At 52.6% G+C, this 21,984-nt stretch overlaps 2 protein-coding genes across 2 annotated transcripts; both read left to right on the top strand.

Moving 5' to 3' along the window:
* Window positions 1-207: 207 nt before the first annotated feature.
* Window positions 208-10,515, top strand: eif3c (eukaryotic translation initiation factor 3, subunit C; the record flags this gene model as incomplete). Its single annotated transcript, XM_068025109.1, has 4 exons — window positions 208-273; window positions 7,550-7,637; window positions 9,828-9,993; window positions 10,322-10,515. Coding segments are annotated over 4 exons (394 nt in total), but the record flags the coding sequence as incomplete, so codon positions are not given.
* A 3,244-nt stretch (window positions 10,516-13,759) lies between these two features.
* Window positions 13,760-15,598, top strand: LOC137358901 (hydroxyproline dehydrogenase-like; the record flags this gene model as incomplete). Its single annotated transcript, XM_068025110.1, has 2 exons — window positions 13,760-14,109; window positions 15,408-15,598. Coding segments are annotated over exons 1-2 (446 nt in total), but the record flags the coding sequence as incomplete, so codon positions are not given.
* Between the last annotated feature and the right edge of the window lie 6,386 nt (window positions 15,599-21,984).

The raw sequence follows: 21,984 nt of genomic DNA, 5'->3' as shown, positions 1-21,984 counted from the left end.
GTCTGTAACTCACTCCCGGGTATCTGTTATTCTATATATAAACCCCCCGAACCCCTCGATTAGATTCCAGTCTGTAACTCACTCCCGGGTATCTGTTATTCTATATATAAACCCCCCGAACCCCTCGATTAGATTCCAGTCTGTAACTCACTCCCCGTGTTCTGTAAACTCTATGAAGTATTTACAGTTTCTCTATTTGTTTTCCAGAAAGATCGAGGAGGAGAGTCTTCGTACATACCTCTTCACATACAGCAGTGTCTATGACTCAATTAGGTGAGTACAGGGGTCATAGCGACATCGAATTTACAACACACAAACAGGCCATTCAGCCCCCTTCTGCATAAATCCTTCTAGCCCCTCTTTAACCCATTCGACTCAGTCTCTCCTCATATACTGCCAAGGGTTAAATTACCAGGAGAGATCACACTAATTAGGGGCGGTATTCCCTGGACGTTAGAAGGTTCAGGGGTGGATTTGATCGAAGTTTTCGGAATATGAAGGGGGAATGTATCGGGGCAGAGAGAGTGAGAGTGAGAAACTGTTTCTGCTGGGTCGGGGAGTCTCGGACGAGCGGGGTGGGGTCAGAGACGGAAAATGAGAGCCCGGGGTTTTTAGGAGTGAAATTCGGAAACGCTCCCACGCGCAAAGTGCGGGAGAAGTTTGGAATTCTCTCCCGCAAACGCCAATCAATGCTCAATCGGTTGTTCATGTTAAACCAGAGATTGATCGAGTCTTGTCACCCAGGGGTGTTCAGGGACGTGGGGTGGGGTGGGGGCAAAGGTGAGGATGTGGAGTTAGGGTCACAGATCAGTCACAAGCTCGTGGAATGGAGGTACAGGCTGGAGGAGAGGGGCTGAATGGCCTCCTCCTGTTCCTGTGTAACAGGATCGAGAGGGGGGAGAATGCGAGAGCTGGACAGAGGGGGTAGAGAGATTGAGAGATGCAGGGAGAGGGAATTCATTTCAAGGGGAAAATGATTGAGAGCAGAGAGTTTCTGTTAAATTCGCACAGAACCTTCGTTAGATCACACTCTGAGCACTGTGTACAGTTCCGGTCTGGTTAGACCACCCTCTGAGCACTGTGTACAGTTCCGGTCTGGTTAGACCACACTCGGAGCACTGTGTACAGTTGCGGTCTGGTGAGACCACACTCTGAGCACTGTGTACAGTTCTGGTCTGGTTAGATCACACTCGGAGCACTGTGTCCAGTTCCTGTCTGGTTAGACCACACTCGGAGCACTGTGTACAGTTCCGGTCTGGTTAGATCACACTCGGAGCACTGTGTACAGTTCCGGTCTGGTGAGACCACACTCTGAGCACTGTGTACAGTTCCGGTCTGGTTAGACCACCCTCTGAGCACTGTGTACAGTTCCGGTCTGGTTAGACCACACTCGGAGCACTGTGTACAGTTGCGGTCTGGTGAGACCACACTCTGAGCACTGTGTACAGTTCTGGTCTGGTTAGATCACACTCGGAGCACTGTGTACAGTTCCGGTCTGGTTAGACCACACTCGGAGCACTGTGTACAGTTGCGGTCTGGTGAGACCACACTCTGAGCACTGTGTACAGTTCTGGTCTGGTTAGATCACACTCGGAGCACTGTGTACAGTTCCGGTCTGGTTAGACCACACTCTGAGCACTGTGTACAGTTGCGGTCCGGTTAGACCACACTCGGAGCACTGTGTACAGTTCCGGTCTGGTTAGATCACACTCGGAGCACTGTGTACAGTTCCGGTCTGGTTAGACCACACTCGGAGCGCTGTGTACAGTTCCGGTCTGGTGAGACCACACTCTGAGCACTGTGTACAGTTCCGGTCTGGTTAGACCACACTCTGAGCACTGTGTACAGTTGCGGTCCGGTTAGACCACACTCGGAGCACTGTGTACAGTTCCGGTCTGGTTAGATCACACTCGGAGCACTGTGTACAGTTCCGGTCTGGTTAGATCACACTCGGAGCACTGTGTACAGTTCCGGTCTGGTTAGACCACACTCGGAGCACTGTGTACAGTTCCGGTCTGGTTAGACCACACTCGGAGCACTGTGTACAGTTCCGGTCTGGTTAGACCACACTCGGAGCACTGTGTACAGTTCCGGTCTGGTTAGACCACACTCGGAGCACTGTGTACAATTCCGGTCTGGTTAGACCACACTCTGAGCACTGTGTACAGTTCCGGTCTGGTTAGACCACACTCTGAGCACTGTGTACAGTTCCGGTCTGGTTAGATCACACTCTGAGCACTGTGTACAGTTCCGGTCTGGTTAGATCACACTCGGAGCACTGTGTACAGTTCCGGTCTGGTTAGATCACAGTCGGAGCACTGTGTACAGTTCCGGTCTGGTTAGATCACACTCGGAGCACTGTGTACAGTTCCGGTCTGGTTAGACCACACTCTGAGCACTGTGTACAGTTCCGGTCTGGTTAGATCACACTCTGAGCACTGTGTACAGTTCCGGTCTGGTTAGATCACACTCGGAGCACTGTGTACAGTTCCGGTCTGGTTAGATCACAGTCGGAGCACTGTGTACAGTTCCGGTCTGGTTAGATCACACTCGGAGCACTGTGTACAGTTCCGGTCTGGTTAGACCACACTCTGAGCACTGTGTACAGTTCCGGTCTGGTTAGATCACACTCTGAGCACTGTGTACAGTTCCGGTCTGGTTAGATCACACTCGGAGCACTGTGTACAGTTCCGGTCTGGTTAGATCACACTGGGAGCACTGTGTACAGTTCCGGTCTGGTTAGACCACACTCTGAGCACTGTGTACAGTTCCGGTCTGGTTAGATCACACTCTGAGCACTGTGTACAGTTCCGGTCTGGTTAGATCACACTCGGAGCACTGTGTACAGTTCCGGTCTGGTTAGATCACAGTCGGAGCACTGTGTACAGTTCCGGTCTGGTTAGATCACACTCGGAGCACTGTGTACAGTTCCGGTCTGGTTAGACCACACTCTGAGCACTGTGTACAGTTCTGGTCTGGTTAGACCACACTCTGAGCACTGTGTACAGTTCCGGTCTGGTTAGACCACACTCGGAGCACTGTGTACAGTTCTTGTCTGGTTAGACCACACTCGGAGCACTGTGTACAGTTTCGGTCAGGTTAGACCACACTCTGAGCACTGTGTACAGTTCCGGTCTGGTTGGACCACACTCGGAGCACTGTGTACAGTTTCGGTCAGGTTAGACCACACTCTGAGCACTGTGTACAGTTCTGGTCTGGTTAGATCACACTCGGAGCACTGTGTACAGTTCTGGTCTGGTTAGACCACACTCGGAGCACTGTGTACAGTTTCGGTCAGGTTAGACCACACTCTGAGCACTGTGTACAGTTCTGGTCTGGTTAGACCACACTCTGAGCACTGTGTACAGTTCCGGTCAGGTTAGACCACACTCTGAGCACTGTGTACAGTTCCGGTCTGGTTAGACCACACTCTGAGCACTGTGTACAGTTCCGGTCTGATTAGACCACACTTGGAGCACTGTGTACAGTTCCGGTCTGGTTAGATCACACTCGGAGCACTGTGTACAGTTCCGGTCTGGTTAGACCACACTCGGAGCACTGTGTACAGTTCTGGTCTGGTTCGACCACACTCGGAGCACTGTGTACAGTTCCGGTCTGGTTAGACCACACTCGGAGCACTGTGTACAGTTCCGGTCTGGTTAGATCACACTCGGAGCACTGTGTACAGTTCCGGTCTGGTTAGACCACACTGGGAGCACTGTGTACAGTTCCGGTATGGTTAGACCACACTCTGAGCACTGTGTACAGTTCCGGTCTGGTTAGACCACACTGGGAGCACTGTGTACAGTTCCGGTCTGGTTAGACCACACTCGGAGCACTGTGTACAGTTCCGGTCTGGTTAGACCACACTCTGAGCACTGTGTTCAGTTCCGGTCTGGTTCGACCACACTCGGAGCACTGTGTACAGTTCCGGTCTGGTTAGACCACACTCGGAGCACTGTGTACAGTTCCGGTCTGGTTAGATCACACTCGGAGCACTGTGTACAGTTCCGGTCTGGTTAGACCACACTGGGAGCACTGTGTACAGTTCCGGTCTGGTTAGACCACACTGGGAGCACTGTGTACAGTTCCGGTCTGGTTCGACCACACTCGGAGCACTGTGTACAGTTCCGGTCTGGTTAGACCACACTCGGAACACTGTGTACAGTTCCGGTCTGGTTAGACCACACTGGGAGCACTGTGTACAGTTCCGGTATGGTTAGACCACACTCTGAGCACTGTGTACAGTTCCGGTCTGGTTAGACCACACTCGGAGCACTGTGTACAATTCTGGTCTGGTTAGATCACACTCTGAGCACTGTGTACAGTTCCGGTCTGGTTAGACCACACTGGGAGCACTGTGTACAGTTCCGGTCTGGTTAGACCACACTCGGAGCACTGTGTACAGTTCCGGTCTGGTTAGACCACACTCTGAGCACTGTGTTCAGTTCCGGTCTGGTTAGACCACACTCGGAGCACTGTGTTCAGTTCCGGTCTGGTTCGACCACACTCGGAGCACTGTGTACAGTTCCGGTCTGGTTAGATCACACTCTGAGCACTGTGTACAGTTCCGGTCTGGTTAGACCACACTCTGAGCACTGTGTACAGTTCCGGTCTGGTTAGACCACACTCTGAGCACTGTGTACAGTTCCGGTCTGGTTAGACCACACTCTGAGCACTGTGTACAGTTCCGGTCTGGTTAGACCACACTCTGAGCACTGTGTACAGTTCCGGTCTGGTTAGACCACACTCTGAGCACTGTGTACAGTTCCGGTCTGGTTAGACCACACTCTGAGCACTGTGTACAGTTCCGGTCTGATTAGACCACACTCTGAGCACTGTGTACAGTTCCGGTCTGGTTAGACCACACTCTGAGCACTGTGTACAGTTCCGGTCTGGTGAGACCACACTCTGAGCACTGTGTACAGTTCCGGTCTGGTTAGACCACACTCTGAGCACTGTGTACAGTTCCGGTCTGGTTAGACCACACTCTGAGCACTGTGTACAGTTCCGGTCTGGTTAGACCACACTCTGAGCACTGTGTACAGTTCCGGTCTGGTTAGACCACACTCTGAGCACTGTGTACAGTTCCGGTCTGGTTAGACCACACTCGGAGCACTGTGTACAGTTCCGGTCTGGTTAGACCACACTCGGAGCACTGTGTACAGTTCCGGTCTGGTTAGACCACACTCTGAGCACTGTGTACAGTTCCGGTCTGGTTAGACCACACTCGGAGCACTGTGTACAGTTCTGGTCTGGTTAGACCACACTCTGAGCACTGTGTACAGTTCCGGTCTGGTTAGACCACACTCTGAGCACTGTGTACAGTTCCGGTCTGGTTAGACCACACTCTGAGCACTGTGTACAGTTCCGGTCTGGTTAGACCACACTCTGAGCACTGTGTACAGTTCTGGTCTGGTTAGACCACACTCAGAGCACTGTGTACAGTTCTGGTCTGGTTAGACCACACTCAGAGCACTGTGTACAGTTCTGGTCTGGTTAGACCACATTCTGAGCACTGTGTACAGTTCCGGTCTGGTTAGACCACACTCTGAGCACTGTGTACAGTTCCGGTCTGGTTAGACCACACTCTGAGCACTGTGTACAGTTCTGGTCTGGTAAGACCACACTCGGAGCACTGTGTACAGTTCCGGTCTGGTTAGACCACACTCGGAGCACTGTGTACAGTTCCGGTCTGGTTAGATCACACTCGGAGCACTGTGCACAGTTCCGGTCTGGTTCGATCACACTCGGAGCACTGTGTACAGTTCCGGTCTGGTTAGACCACACTCTGAGCACTGTGTACAGTTCCGGTCTGGTTAGACCACACTCTGAGCACTGTGTACAGTTCCGGTCTGGTTAAACCACACTCTGAGCACTGTGTACAGTTCTGGTCTGGTTAGAACACACTCTGAGCACTGTGTACAGTTCCGGTCTGGTTAGACCACACTCTGAGCACTGTGTACAGTTCCGGTCTGGTTAGACCACACTCGGAGCACTGTGTACAGTTCCGGTCTGGTTAGATCACACTCGGAGCACTGTGTACAGTTCCGGTCTGGTTAGACCACACTCGGAGCACTGTGTACAGTTCCGGTCTGGTTAGATCACACTCGGAGCACTGTGTACAGTTCCGGTCTGGTTAGACCACACTCGGAGCACTGTGTACAGTTGCGGTCCGGTTAGACCACACTCTGAGCACTGTGTACAGTTCCGGTCTGGTTAGATCACACTCTGAGCACTGTGTACAGTTCCGGTCTGGTTAGATCACACTCGGAGCACTGTGTACAGTTCCGGTCTGGTTAGATCACACTCGGAGCACTGTGTACAGTTCCGGTCTGGTTAGACCACACTCGGAGCACTGTGTACAGTTCTGGTCTGGTTCGACCACACTCGGAGCACCGTGTACAGTTCCGGTCTGGTTAGACCACACTCGGAGCACTGTGTACAGTTCCGGTCTGGTTAGATCACACTCGGAGCACTGTGTACAGTTCCGGTCTGGTTAGACCACACTGGGAGCACTGTGTACAGTTCCGGTCTGGTTAGACCACACTCGGAGCACTGTGTACAGTTCCGGTCTGGTTAGATCACACTCGGAGCACTGTGTACAGTTCCGGTCTGGTTAGACCACACTCGGAGCACTGTGTACAGTTCCGGTCTGGTTAGATCACACTCGGAGCACTGTGTACAGTTCCGGTCTGGTTAGACCACACTCGGAGCACTGTGTACAGTTCCGGTCTGGTTAGACCACACTCTGAGCACTGTGTACAGTTCCGGTCTGGTTAGATCACACTCTGAGCACTGTGTACAGTTCCGGTCTGGTTAGATCACACTCGGAGCACTGTGTACAGTTCCGGTCTGGTTAGACCACACTCGGAGCACTGTGTACAGTTCCGGTCTGGTTAGACCACACTCTGAGCACTCGGGTGACCTGATTGAGGTCTCTCATTATGAAAGGGTTTTCAATCGGGTCGACATGGAGATGATGTTTACACTTGTGGTCGAGACCAGAACTGGGGGCCATCAATATAAGACGGTCTCTAATAAATCCAACTGGGAATTCAGGAGAAACATCTCTCCCCAGGGAGTGGGGAGAATGTGGAACTCGCTCCCACAGGCAGTGGTTGAGGTGAATCGTTTCGATGTATTTGGGGGGGGTGGGGGGGGGGAGCTGGATAAACACATGAGGGAGAAAGGAATATAGGGTTTTAATGTCACAGGAACAGAAGGAGGCCATTCAGCCCCTCTACCCTTTTACACAGGCGCAGGTTGAGGCCATTCAGCCCCTCTCTGTGCGGGTTGAATAGAACCTCTCTGCTCTCAATCCTTTTCCTCTTGAAATGAATTCCCTCTCCCTCCGTCTATCATTCTCTCTCTCCCCTTTTCTCCATCTCTCCCTCTACCATCCCAGCTCCCTCATTCTCTCTCTCTTCCCTCTCCCTCCAGCTCTCGCAATCGCCCCCCTCCCCCGCCTCGCTGACCCCCTCCCCCGCCTCGCTGACCCCCTCCCGGGCCACTCTTGTTCACTCTCTCGCTCTCTCTCTCTCCGCAGTATGCACACCCTTGCTGACATGTTCCAGTTGGAGATTCAGAATGTCCACAGTATCATTAGTAAAATGATCATCAATGAGGAGTTGATGGTGAGTATTCTTGGTGCACTGGCGGTGAGCGGGAGGGAGGGATAGGACACCCTGTCGGAGGGTCAGTACTGAGGGAGCTCCGCACTGTCGGAGGGTCAGTACTGAGGGAGCTCCGCACTGTCGGAGGGTCAGTACTGAGGGAGCTCCGCACTGTCGGAGGGTCAGTACTGAGGGAGTGCCGCACTGTCGGAGGGTCAGTACTGAGGGAGCTCCGCACTGTCGGAGGGTCAGTACTGAGGGAGTGCCGCACTGTCGGAGGGTCAGTACTGAGGGAGCTCCGCACTGTCGGAGGGTCAGTACTGAGGGAGCTCCGCACTGTCGGAGGGTCAGTACTGAGGGAGCTCCGCACTGTCGGAGGGTCAGTACTGAGGGAGCTCCGCACTGTCGGAGGGTCAGTACTGAGGGAGCTCCGCACTGTCGGAGGGTCAGTACTGAGGGAGCTCCGCACTGTCGGAGGGTCAGTACTGAGGGAGTGCCGCACTGTCGGAGGGTCAGTACTGAGGGAGTGCCGCACTGTTGGAGGGTCAGTACCCAGGGAGTGCCGCACTGTCAGAGATGCCGTCTTTCAGGATGAGGTGTTAAACTGAGGGCTCCGTCTGCCCTCTCAGGTGGATATAAAAAATACCAGTGTTGTTATTGGAACAGGCCGGACGGGGCTGAACCAACTTAACTAAAAAAAAAACTGATGATCTGGGTCATTATCACATTGTTGTGTGTGGGAGCTTGCTGTGCAGAAATTGACTGGACCGTTTCCTACATTACATCACTGGCTACCCATCAGAAAAGAACCTCATTGGCTGTAAAGAGTTTTGGCACATCCTGAGGTCAGGAAAACACATTAGAAATGCCAGTTTGTTCTAACTTTCGCTGAAAAGCTTCCTCTGAGACACTTTATCCAGTACCTTCTGCTAGTCCATATTCCCCACATCTACCTCTAACAAAGCCTTTTGTGAGGCACTTTATCCAGTACCTTCTGCTAGTCCATATTCCCCACATCTACCTCTAACAAAGCCTTTCGTGAGGCACTTTATCCAGTGCCTTCTGCTGGTCCATATTCCCCACATCTACCTCTAACAAAGCCTTTCGTGAGGCACTTTATCCAGTGCTTTCTGCTGGTCCATATTCCCCACATCCACCTCTAACAAAGCCTTTCGTGAGGCACTTTATCCAGTGCTTTCTGCTGGTCCATATTCCCCACATCCACCTCTAACAAAGCCTTTCGTGAGGCACTTTATCCAGTGCTTTCTGCTGGTCCATATTCCCCACATCCACCTCTAACAAAGCCTCTCGTGAGACACTTTATCCAGTACCTTCTGCTAGTCCATATTCCCCACATCTACCTCTAACAAAGCCTTTCGTGAGGCACTTTATCCAGTACCTTCTGCTAGTCCATATTCCCCACATCTACCTCTAACAAAGCCTTTCGTGAGGCACTTTATCCAGTGCTTTCTGCTGGTCCATATTCCCCACATCCACCTCTAACAAAGCCTTTCGTGAGGCACTTTATCCAGTGCTTTCTGCTGGTCCATATTCCCCACATCTACCTCTAACAAAGCCTCTTGTGAGGCACTTTATCCAGTGCTTTCTGCTAGTCCGTATTCCCCACATCTACCTGTAACAAAACCTCTCGTGAGGCACTTTATCCAGTGCTTTCTGCTAGTACATATTTCCCACATCTACCTGTAACAAAGCCTCTCGTGAGGCACTTTATCCTGTACCTTCTGCTAGTCCATATTCCCCACATCTATCTCTCACGAAGCCTCTCGTGAGGCACTTTATCCAGTGCTTTCTGCTAGTCCATATTCCCCACATCTACCTCTAACAAAGCCTCTCGTGAGACACTTTGTCCAATGCTTTCTGCTAGTCCGTATTCCCCACATCTACCTGTAACAAAGCCTCTCGTGAGACACTTTGTCCAATGCTTTCTGCTAGTCCATATTCCCCACATCTACCTGTAACAAAGCCTTTCGTGAGGCACTTTATCCAGTACCTTCTGCTGGTCCATATGCTCCACAACTACGATACTGGCCTTTGTCTGTCTGACGGGGAAGCTTTGGGGTTCTGCACTGCTTCAGAAGATGGATGGAGGAGTGGGAGGGTTTGGGGCTTGCTCCTCACCTTCGACTGACCCGTTTGTCCTCACCCCCCCCCCCCCCCCACCCCCACCCTCCCTGCCCCACTCTGAAACAGGCTTCCCTGGACCAGCCCACACAGACGGTGGTGATGCACCGCACAGAGCCCACCTCCCTCCAGAACATGGCCCTCCAACTGGCGGAGAAGCTCGGCAACCTGGTGGAGAACAACGAGAGGGTCTTTGACCTCAAACAGGGCACTTACAGCGGATACTTCAGCCGAGGTAGGCGGTGGTGATGGGTGGGGTGGGTGGGGGGGGGGGGGGGGACGGGACAATGTGGTGGGTGGGGTCCTCCTGCCACCATCGTCCTCTGTGAACAGAGGGCAGAGGGAAGGGGCTGTCGGGGTGAGGGGGGGGGGGTGGGGGCAAGGGGAGTGTTGGGGAGGCGAGGGAGGGCGTGGGGACGAGCAGCGAGGGGGAGGTGGAGGAAGCGGGAGAGAGAGAGAGGTGGTGGGGGACGGAGGTGAGGGAGTGGAGGTCTGTCTCGGTGCCAGTTCGGAATTTCCCCTCTTTTCTGACCCCCTTTCCCCACCACTTTTCCTCTCCACAGACCAGAAGGGCCCGTACCAGGGAAAACAAACCTACCAGAGCAGAGGATATCGCCAGAACCAAAGCTCATACTGAGTTCGCCTTGAGAGGGGTCGGAGGGCACACTCACAGATCGTCCCTCCCTCCCCCTCCCGTCTCGCTGATGCCTGTTTCACTTCACTCCCCGAGCCACACAATAAATGATTTTGTCTCCCCTCTCATTCTTGTTCTTGAATCTGTTCTCACCTCTTCACTTGCAGTGACCTCCTGAGTGGATTCTCACTCTCAGACCTACTGCGTACGGATCAGCCTCTATTAATATGGAGTGTCGAATGTAATAAAACATCCCAACAGGAGTGAGATCAAACAAAGTACAACCCCCCCCGAGCCACCGTGAGGGGGGGGGGGGGGGGGGGGATCAGGGAGAGGCGACCAAAAGCTCGGTCAGAGAGGTCGGGTTTAAGGAGCGTTGTCAAGGGAGAGCTCGGAGGGTTGTAGGGACTGGAGGAGGTTACAGAGACAAGGGAGGGTTGTAGGGGCTGGAGGAAGTTACAGAGATAGGGAGGGTTGTAGGTGCTGGAGGAGGTTCTAAAGATAGGGAGGGTTGTAGGGGCTGGAGGAGGTTACAGAGATAGGGAGGGTTGTAGGGGCTGGAGGAGGTTACAGAGATAGGGAGGGTTGCAGGGGCTGGAGGAGGTTAGAGATAGGGAGGGTTGTAGGGGCTGGAGGAGGTTACAGAGATAGGGAGGGGTGTAGGGGCTGGAGGAGGTTACAGAGATAGGGAGGGTTGTAGGGGCTGGAGGAGGTTACAGCGGTAGGGAGGGTTGGGGCTGGAGGAGGGTTACAGAGATAGGGAGGGATGTAGGGACGAGGAGGTTACAGAGATAGGGAGGGTTGTAGGGGATGGAGCAGGTTACAGAGATAGGGAGGGTTGTAGGGGCTGGAGGAGGTTACAGAGATAGGGAGGGTTGTAGGGGATGGAGCAGGTTACAGAGATAGGGAGGGTTGTAGGGGCTGGAGGAGGTTACAGAGATAGGGAGGGTTGTAGGGACTGGAGGAGGTTACAGAGATAGGGAGGGTTGTAAGGGATGGAGAAGGTTACAGAGATAGGGAGGGTTGTAGGCGCTGGAGGAGGTTACAGAGATAGGGAGGGTTGTAGGGGATGGAGCAGGTTACAGAGACAGGCAGGGTTGTAGGGGCTGGAGGAGGTTACAGAGATAGGGAGGGTTGTAGGGACTGGAGGAGGTTACAGAGATAGGGAGGGTTCGGGGGCGGAGGAGGTTACAGAGATGGGGAGGGTTGTAGGGGATGGAGCAGGTTACAGAGATAGGGTGGGTTGTAGGGGCTGGAGGAGGTTACAGAGATAGGGAGGGTTGTAGGGACTGGAGGAGGTTACAGAGATAGGGAGGGTTCTGGGGCGGGAGGAGGTTACAGAGATAGGGAGGGTTGTAGGGGCTGAAGGAGGTTACAGAGATACGGAGGGGTGTAGGGGCTGGAGGAAGTTACAGATATAGGGAGGGTTGTAGGGGACTGGAGGAGGTTACAGAGATAGGGAGGGTTGTAGCGACTGGAGGAGGATACAGAGATACGGAGGGTTGTAGGGACTGGAGGAGGTTACAGAGATAGGGAGGGTTGTAGGGGCTGGAGGAGGTTACAGAGATAGGGAGGGTTGTAGGGGATGGAGCAGGTTACAGAGATAGGGAGGGTTGTAGGGACTGGAGGAGGATACAGAGATAGGGAGGGTTGTAGGGACTGGAGGAGGTTCCAGATAGGGAGGGTTGTAGGGGCTGGAGGAGGTTACAGAGATAGGGAGGGTTGTAGGCGCTGGAGGAGGTTAGAGATAGGGAGGGTTGTAGGGGATGGAGCAGGTTACAGAGATAGGGAGGGTTGTAGGGACTGGAGGAGGTTACAGAGATAGGGAGGGTTTGGGGGCGGGAGGAGGTTACAGAGATAGGGAGGGTTGTAGGGGCTGAAGGAGGTTACAGAGATAGGGAGGGGTGTAGGGGCTGGAGGAGGTTACAGAGATCGGGAGGGTTGTAGGTACTGGAGGAGGTTACAGAGATAGGGAGGGTTGTAGGGGACTGGAGGAGGTTACAGAGATAGGGAGGGTTGTAGGGGACTGGAGGAGGTTACAGAGATAGGGAGGGTTGTCGGGACTGGAGGAGGTTACAGAGATAGGGAGGGGGGGAGTGAGGGGCCATGGAGGGATTTGAAAACGAGGATGAGAATTTTAAAATCGAGGTGTTACCGGACCGGGAGCCGGTGTCGGTCAGCGAGCACAGGGGGTGACGGGTGAACGGGACTCGGTGTGAGTTAGGACACGGGGGAGGATCAGCAGGAGTTTTGGGATGAGCTGAAGTTTCCAGAGGGTGGAATGTGGGAGAGCAGCCGGGAGAGCCTCGGGAATGGTCGAGTCTGGAGGAGAACGAAGGCACGGGTGAGGGTTTCAGCAGCTGATGAGCTGAGACAGGGGCGGAGTCGGGGCGACGTTCCAGAGGTGGAAATAGACAGTGTCAGTGACGGTGAGGATATGTGGTCGGAATCTCATCGCGGGGGGTTAAATCTGACACCGAGGTTGTGAACAGTCTGGGTTCAGACTGAGACAGTCACCAGGGAGAGGGACGGAGTCGGTAGCTGGGGAACGGAGTTTGTGACGGGGATTGGAGACAATGGCTTGAAGGGCTGAATGTGTTCCTGTGCAGAATGTTTATAGAGATTTACTCTGTATCTAACCCCCCGTACTGTACCTGTCCTGGGAGTGTTTGATGGGGACAGTGTAGAGGGAGCTTTACTCTATCTAACCCCCGTACTGTACCTGTCCTGGGGAGTGTTTGATGGGGGACAGTGTAGAGGGAGCTTTACTCTATCTAACCCCCGTACTGTACCTGTCCTGGGGAGTGTTTGATGGGGGACAGTGTAGAGGGAGCTTTACTCTAACCCCCGTACTGTACCTGTCCTGGGAGTGTTTGATGGGGACAGTGTAGAGGGAGCTTTACTCTGTATCTAACCCCCGTACTGTACCTGTCCTGGGAGTGTTTGATGGGGGACAGTGTAGAGGGAGCTTTACTCTGTATCTAACCCCCGTACTGTACCTGTCCTGGGAGTGTTTGATGGGGACAGTGTAGAGGGAGCTTTACTCTGTATCTAACCCCCGTACTGTACCTGTCCTGGGAGTGTTTGATGGGGGACAGTGTAGAGGGAGCTTTACTCTGTATCTGATTTCCGATTTTAATCCAATGTATCTGGTATAAAAAGGCATTGAGTGATTTGTTTTAAAATTTGTTCTTGGGAGATTTCCGTCCCCGATTGCCATTGAGGAGCTGATGGTGACACGTGTTTGTGTGTCACAGTTAAACTGGAGGTCGGGTTAATCTGGGAAATATTTAACTAGGGTTGCTAAATGTATGCAAATATCATCTCACTGAACCCTCCCGCCTCTTTCGACCCATCTGCAGTCCTTCATTTGTGTGTTTGCTTTGTGGAATTTGTCTTTTTTTATTTTGGGGAGGCCCAGTCCGATTGTGGTTTCTTTCCGTTCTCCCGACTTGCTCAGAGATGTTCTCCCGGTGGTTTGCGACGCTGGGTCGGGCTCGCTCGTCCCCTCCTCGCTCTGTCCCGTCCAGCTCCCCGATCCCCGGTCTCCCGCCGCGCGGTGCCCTGTCCTCCGGGACCCCGGGGGAGGGCGGACCTCCGCCCCTCGCCTTCGACGACGGGAGGGCCTTCCAGCTGAAGTCGCTGTGGGAAATTCTTCGCGCCCTCTTTGTCTTCCAGTTCTGCTCCTACCCGCGACTGGTGAATAACTCCGACAAGGTGAGCCTGACAGCAAGCGGCACCAGTTAACCGCGGGAGCGCCGTGGGACCCCCCGGTAATTCAGAGACCCGGACTCGTTCCGGAGACGCGTGTTCAAACCCCACCGCGGCAACTGGGGGAAATTAACATCCGGTGAATAAAAGAAATCGGGAATTGAAAGCTGGGATTGTTGTCCCGGTAATTTAACCCTTGGCGTCCCGGTATCATTCCAGTAAATCTACACTGCACTCCCTCCAAGGCCAATACCTCCTTCCGAAGGGGTGGGGACCAGAAGTGTTCCCAGTAACTCCGGGTGTGTGTCTAACCAGGGCTTTGTACAGCTGAAGCAGGACTTCCAACCCGCCCTTGTGTTCTACTCCTCGAGATATAAAGGCCAGCGTTCCGTTAGCCTGGCCGATTATTTTCTGTCCCCTGTTTGCGACGTTTTAATGATCTGTTTACCTGCAACACCCGCGAGTCTCTTTCGAGAATCCGCTGTGTCGAGTTTTTCACCGTACGGTCAGTTCCCTGTTTGATCCTTTTCATCTCCAAAGTGGACCACCTCACATATTCCGACACTGAAATCCATTGGCCACAGTTTTTCCCATTTTCTTCATCTATCGATATCTCTCTGTGATTTTAAACCTCCCTCTGCACTGTTGACAATGTCACTGAGCTTTGTGTCATCGGCACGTTTGAATACGTGCCTTTCCGTCCCGTCATCTAATTCATTCATAAATACGGTGAATAGTCGAGGGCCCCGACACAAATCCTCGCAGGACATCACCCCTCACATCCTGTCCTGCCCGTTATCCCGGCTCTGGGTCCCTCGGCCGGTCTCCAAACCAGATCAATAATTTCCCGTCAGTTCCACCAGCTCCAACTTGAGCAAACAGTCTCTCGTGGGGAACTTTATCAAATGCCTTCTGGAAATCCAGGTAAATAACATCCATCGACATGTCACCTGTCCACTGCTTTCATCACCTCTTCAAAACATTCACTCAGCCTTCCAGGAACATAAACACCCATTACCCTTTCTTTGCTCCCTGCCTCCGAGCCTATTTTGGATCCAACTTGCCTCTTTGCCCTGGACCCCATGGGCTTTTACTTTCCAGTCCTGGCCCTGTGGGACCTCATCAATAGCCTGGTTAAAATCTAGATAGATGACATCAACTGCACTACCCTCATCGACCCTCTTTGTTACCACCTCAAAAGATTCAATCACATTCGTCAGAAACCACCTTCCCTTAACAAATCCGTTCCCAAATCCCTGGGAGACAGTGCGCGATGTTTCTCACTTTGTCCCTTTGATTACTAGTTGATGTCCATCTCCAGGAAGCTAATGGGAAAGTGGCTATTCGACCGTGTGATGAAAGCTTCAGCATATGGTCAGTTCGTGGCTGGGGAAAATCTGCCTGAAATTCAGCGGAGCCTAGAAAATCTCTCACGACTTGGAATACGACCCATGCTGGCTGTTCCGATCGAAGAGGATGTTGGAAATCAGAAAAGGTAATTGCTGGATTAAAATCAGTAGAGATACAGTCAGTAACGCAGGGTTCTGGGGGGAGAGGGGTTACTGAGTGACAGTGTGAGGGAGCTGGATTAACATCAGTAGAGATACAGTCAGTAACACAGGGTGCTGGGGAGAGAGGGGTTACTGAGTGACAGTGTGAGGGAGCTGGATTAACATCAGTAGAGATACAGTCAGTAACACAGGGTGCTGGGGGGAGAGGGGTTACTGAGTGACAGTGTGAGGGAGCTGGATTAACGTCAGTAGAGATACAGTCAGTAACACAGGGCGCTGGGGGGAGAGGGGTTACTGAGTGACAGTGTGAGGGAGCTGGATTAACATCAGTAGAGATACAGTCAGTAACGCAGGGTTCTGGGGGGAGAGGGGTTACTGAGTGACAGTGTGAGGGAGCTGGATTAACATCAGTAGAGATACAGTCAGTAACACAGGGTGCTGGGGGGAGAGGGGTTACTGAGTGACAGTGTGAGGGAGCTGGATTAACATCAGTAGAGATACAGTCAGTAACACAGGGTTCTGGGGGGAGAGGGGTTACTGAGTGACAGTGTGAGGGAGCTGGATTAACATCAGTAGAGATACAGTCAGTAACACAGGGCGCTGGGGGGAGAGGGGTTACTGAGTGACAGTGTGAGGGAGCTGGATTAACATCAGTAGAGATACAGTCAGTAACACAGGGTGCTGGGGGAGAGGGGTTACTGAGTGACAGTGTGAGGGAGCTGGATTAACATCAGTAGAGATACAGTCAGTAACGCAGGGTTCTGGGGGGAGAGGGGTTACTGAGTGACAGTGTGAGGGAGCTGGATTAAAATCAGTAGAGATACAGTCAGTAACACAGGGTGCTGGGGAGAGAGGGGTTACTGAGTGACAGTGTGAGGGAGCTGGATTAACATCAGTAGAGATACAGTCAGTAACACAGGGTGCTGGGTGGAGAGGGGTTACTGAGTGACAGTGTGAGGGAGCTGGATTAACATCAGTAGAGATACAGTCAGTAACACAGGGTGCTGGGTGGAGAGGGGTTACTGAGTGACAGTGTGAGGGAGCTGGATTAAAATCAGTAGAGATACAGTCAGTAACACAGGGTGCTGGGTGGAGAGGGGTTACTGTGTGACAGTGTGAGGGAGCTGGATTAAAATCAGTAGAGATACAATCAGTAACACAGGGTTCAGGGGGGAGAGGGGTTACTGAGTGACAGTGTGAGGGAGCTGGATTAACATCAGTAGAGATACAGTCAGTAACACAGGGTGCTGGGTGTTGAGGGGTAACTGAGTGACAGTGTGAGGGAGCTGGATTAAAATCAGTAGAGATACAGTCAGTAACACAGGGTGCTGGGGGGAGAGGGGTTACTGAGTGACAGTGTGAGGGAGCTGGATTAACATCAGTAGAGATACAGTCAGTAACACAGGGTGCTGGGTGGAGAGGGGTTACTGAGTGACAGTGTGAGGGAGCTGGATTAACATCAGTAGAGATACAGTCAGTAACACAGGGTGCTGGGGGGAGAGGGGTTACTGAGTGACAGTGTGAGGGAGCTGGATTAACATCAGTAGAGATACAGTCAGTAACACAGGGTGCTGGGGGAGAGGGGTTACTGAGTGACAGTGTGAGGGAGCTGGATTAACATCAGTAGAGATACAGTCAGTAACACAGGGTGCTGGGGGGAGAGGGGTTACTGAGTGACAGTATGAGGGAGCTGGATTAACATCAGTAGAGATACAGTCAGTAACACAGGGTGCTGGGGAGAGAGGGGTTACTGAGTGACAGTGTGAGGGATCTGGATTAATATCAGTAGAGATACAGTCAGTAACACAGGGTTCTGGGGCGAGAGGGGTTACTGAGTGACAGTGTGAGGGAGCTGGATTAACATCAGTCGAGATACAGTCAGTAACACAGGGTGCTGGGGGGGAGAGGGGTTACTGAGTGACAGTGTGAGGGAGTTGGATTAACATCAGTAGAGATACAGTCAGTAACACACGGCGCTGGGGGGAGAGGGGTTACTGAGTGACAGTGTGAAGGAGCTGGATTAACATCAGTAGAGATACAGTCAGTAACACAGGGTGCTGGGGGAGAGGGGTTACTGAGTGACAGTGTGAGGGAGCTGGATTAACATCAGTAGAGATACAGTCAGTAACACAGGGTGCTGGGGGGAGAGGGGTTCCTGAGTGACAGTGTGAGGGAGCTGGATTAACATCAGTAGAGATACAGTCAGTAACACACGGCGCTGGGGGGAGAGGGGTTACTGAGTGACAGTGTGAAGGAGCTGGATTAACATCAGTAGAGATACAGTCAGTAACACAGGGTGCTGGGGGGAGAGGGGTTCCTGAGTGACAGTGTGAGGGAGCTGGATTAACATCAGTAGAGATACAGTCAGTAACACACGGCGCTGGGGGGAGAGGGGTTACTGAGTGACAGTGTGAAGGAGCTGGATTAACATCAGTAGAGATACAGTCAGTAACACAGGGTGCTGGGGGAGAGGGGTTACTGAGTGACAGTGTGAGGGAGCTGGATTAACATCAGTAGAGATACAGTCAGTAACACAGGGTGCTGGGGAGAGAGGGGTTACTGAGTGACAGTGTGAGGGAGCTGGATTAACATCAGTAGAGATACAGTCAGTAACACAGGGCACTGGGGGAGAGGGGTTACTGAGTGACAGTGTGAGGGAGCTGGATTAACATCAGTAGAGATACAGTCAGTAACACAGGGCACTGGGGGGAGAGGGGTTACTGAGTGACAGTGTGAGGGAGCTGGATTAACATCAGTAGAGATACAGTCAGTAACACAGGGTGCTGGGGGGAGAGGGGTTACTGAGTGACAGTGTGAGGGAGCTGGATTAACATCAGTAGAGATACAGTCAGTAACACAGGGCGCTGGGGAGAGAGGGGTTACTGAGTGACAGTGTGAGGGAGCTGGATTAACATCAGTAGAGATACAGTCAGTAACACAGGGCACTGGGGGGAGAGGGGTTACTGAGTGACAATGTGAGGGAGCTGGATTAACATCAGTAGAGATACAGTCAGTAACACAGGGCACTGGGGGAGAGGGGTTACTGAGTGACAGTGTGAGGGAGCTGGATTAACATCAGTAGAGATACAGTCAGTAACACAGGGCGCTGGGGAGAGAGGGGTTACTGAGTGACAGTGTGAGGGAGCTGGATTAACATCAGTAGAGATACAGTCAGTAACACAGGGTGCTGGGGGGAGAGGGGTTACTGAGTGACAGTGTGAGGGAGCTGGATTAACATCAGTAGAGATACAGTCAGTAACACAGGGCGCTGGGGGGAGAGGGGTTACTGAGTGACAGTGTGAGGGAGCTGGATTAACATCAGTAGAGATACAGTCAGTAACACAGGGTGCTGGGGGGAGAGGGGTTACTGAGTGACAGTGTGAGGGAGCTGGATTAACATCAGTAGAGATACAGTCAGTAACACAGGGTGCTGGGGGGAGAGGGGTTACTGAGTGACAGTGTGAGGGAGCTGGATTAACATCAGTAGAGATACAGTCAGTAACACAGGGCGCTGGGGAGAGAGGGGTTACTGAGTGACAGTGTGAGGGAGCTGGATTAACATCAGTAGAGATACAGTCAGTAACACACGGCGCTGGGGGGAGAGGGGTTACTGAGTGACAGTGTGAAGGAGCTGGATTAACATCAGTAGAGATACAGTCAGTAACACAGGGCGCTGGGGAGAGAGGGGTTACTGAGTGACAGTGTGAGGGAGCTGGATTAACATCAGTAGAGATACAGTCAGTAACACAGGGCGCTGGGGAGAGAGGGGTTACTGAGTGACAGTGTGAGGGAGCTGGATTAACATCAGTAGAGATACAGTCAGTAACACGGTGCTGGGGAGAGAGGGGTTACTGAGTGACAGTGTGAGGGAGCTGGATTAACATCAGTAGAGATACAGTCAGTAACACAGGGTGCTGGGGGGAGAGGGGTTACTGAGTGACAGTGTGAGGGAGCTGGATTAACATCAGTAGAGATACAGTCAGTAACACAGGGTGCTGGGGGGAGAGGGGTTACTGAGTGACAGTGTGAGGGAGCTGGATTAACATCAGTAGAGATACAGTCAGTAACACAGGGTGCTGGGGAGAGAGGGGTTACTGAGTGGCAGTGTGAGGGAGCTGGATTAACATCAGTAGAGATACAGTCAGTAACACAGGGCTCTGGGGGGAGAGAGGTTACTGAGTGACAGTGTGAGGGAGCTGGATTAACATCAGGAGAGATACAGTCAGTAACACAGGGTGCTGGGGGAGAGAGGGGTTACTGAGTGACAGTGTGAGGGAGCTGGATTAACATCAGTAGAGATACAGTCAGTAACACAGGGCGCTGGGGGGAGAGGGGTTACTGAGTGACAGTGTGAGGGATCTGGATTAACATCAGTAGAGATACAGTCAGTAACACAGGGTTCTGGGGCGAGAGGGGTTACTGAGTGACAGTGTGAGGGAGCTGGATTAACATCAGTCGAGATACAGTCAGTAACACAGGGTGCTGGGGGGGAGAGGGGTTACTGAGTGACAGTGTGAGGGAGTTGGATTAACATCAGTAGAGATACAGTCAGTAACACACGGCGCTGGGGGGAGAGGGGTTACTGAGTGACAGTGTGAAGGAGCTGGATTAACATCAGTAGAGATACAGTCAGTAACACAGGGTGCTGGGGGAGAGGGGTTACTGAGTGACAGTGTGAGGGAGCTGGATTAACATCAGTAGAGATACAGTCAGTAACACAGGGCGCTGGGGGGAGAGGGGTTACTGAGTGACAGTGTGAGGGAGCTGGATTAACATCAGTAGAGATACAGTCAGTAACACAGGGTGCTGGGGGAGAGGGGTTACTGAGTGACAGTGTGAGGGAGCTGGATTAACATCAGTAGAGATACAGTCAGTAACACAGGGTGCTGGGGGGAGAGGGGTTCCTGAGTGACAGTGTGAGGGAGCTGGATTAACATCAGTAGAGATACAGTCAGTAACACACGGCGCTGGGGGGAGAGGGGTTACTGAGTGACAGTGTGAAGGAGCTGGATTAACATCAGTAGAGATACAGTCAGTAACACAGGGTGCTGGGGGGAGAGGGGTTCCTGAGTGACAGTGTGAGGGAGCTGGATTAACATCAGTAGAGATACAGTCAGTAACACACGGCGCTGGGGGGAGAGGGGTTACTGAGTGACAGTGTGAAGGAGCTGGATTAACATCAGTAGAGATGCAGTCAGTAACACAGGGTGCTGGGGGGAGAGGGGTTACTGAGTGACAGTGTGAGGGAGCTGGATTAACATCAGTAGAGATACAGTCAGTAACACAGGGTGCTGGGGGAGAGGGGTTACTGAGTGACAGTGTGAGGGAGCTGGATTAACATCAGTAGAGATACAGTCAGTAACACAGGGCGCTGGGGAGAGAGAGGTTACTGAGTGACAGTGTGAGGGAGCTGGATTAACATCAGTAGAGATACAGTCAGTAACACAGGGGACTGGGGGAGAGGGGTTACTGAGTGACAGTGTGAGGGAGCTGGATTAACATCAGTAGAGATACAGTCAGTAACACAGGGCGCTGGGGAGAGAGGGGTTACTGAGTGACAGTGTGAGGGAGCTGGATTAACATCAGTAGAGATACAGTCAGTAACACAGGGTGCTGGGGGGAGAGGGGTTACTGAGTGACAGTGTGAGGGAGCTGGATTAACATCAGTAGAGATACAGTCAGTAACACAGGGCACTGGGGGGAGAGGGGTTACTGAGTGACAGTGTGAGGGAGCTGGATTAACATCAGTAGAGATACAGTCAGTAACACAGGGTGCTGGGGGGAGAGGGGTTACTGAGTGACAGTGTGAGGGAGCTGGATTAACATCAGTAGAGATACAGTCAGTAACACAGGGTGCTGGGGGGAGAGGGGTTACTGAGTGACAGTGTGAGGGAGCTGGATTAACATCAGTAGAGATACAGTCAGTAACACAGGGCGCTGGGGAGAGAGGGGTTACTGAGTGACAGTGTGAGGGAGCTGGATTAACATCAGTAGAGATACAGTCAGTAACACACGGCGCTGGGGGGAGAGGGGTTACTGAGTGACAGTGTGAAGGAGCTGGATTAACATCAGTAGAGATACAGTCAGTAACACAGGGCGCTGGGGAGAGAGGGGTTACTGAGTGACAGTGTGAGGGAGCTGGATTAACATCAGTAGAGATACAGTCAGTAACACAGGGCGCTGGGGAGAGAGGGGTTACTGAGTGACAGTGTGAGGGAGCTGGATTAACATCAGTAGAGATACAGTCAGTAACACGGTGCTGGGGAGAGAGGGGTTACTGAGTGACAGTGTGAGGGAGCTGGATTAACATCAGTAGAGATACAGTCAGTAACACAGGGTGCTGGGGGGAGAGGGGTTACTGAGTGACAGT

This window comes from Heterodontus francisci, unplaced genomic scaffold, assembly GCF_036365525.1.
Source record: "Heterodontus francisci isolate sHetFra1 unplaced genomic scaffold, sHetFra1.hap1 HAP1_SCAFFOLD_1871, whole genome shotgun sequence".
Lineage (NCBI taxonomy): Eukaryota > Metazoa > Chordata > Chondrichthyes > Heterodontiformes > Heterodontidae > Heterodontus > Heterodontus francisci.
This window is presented reverse-complemented; position numbering and strand designations above follow the sequence as displayed.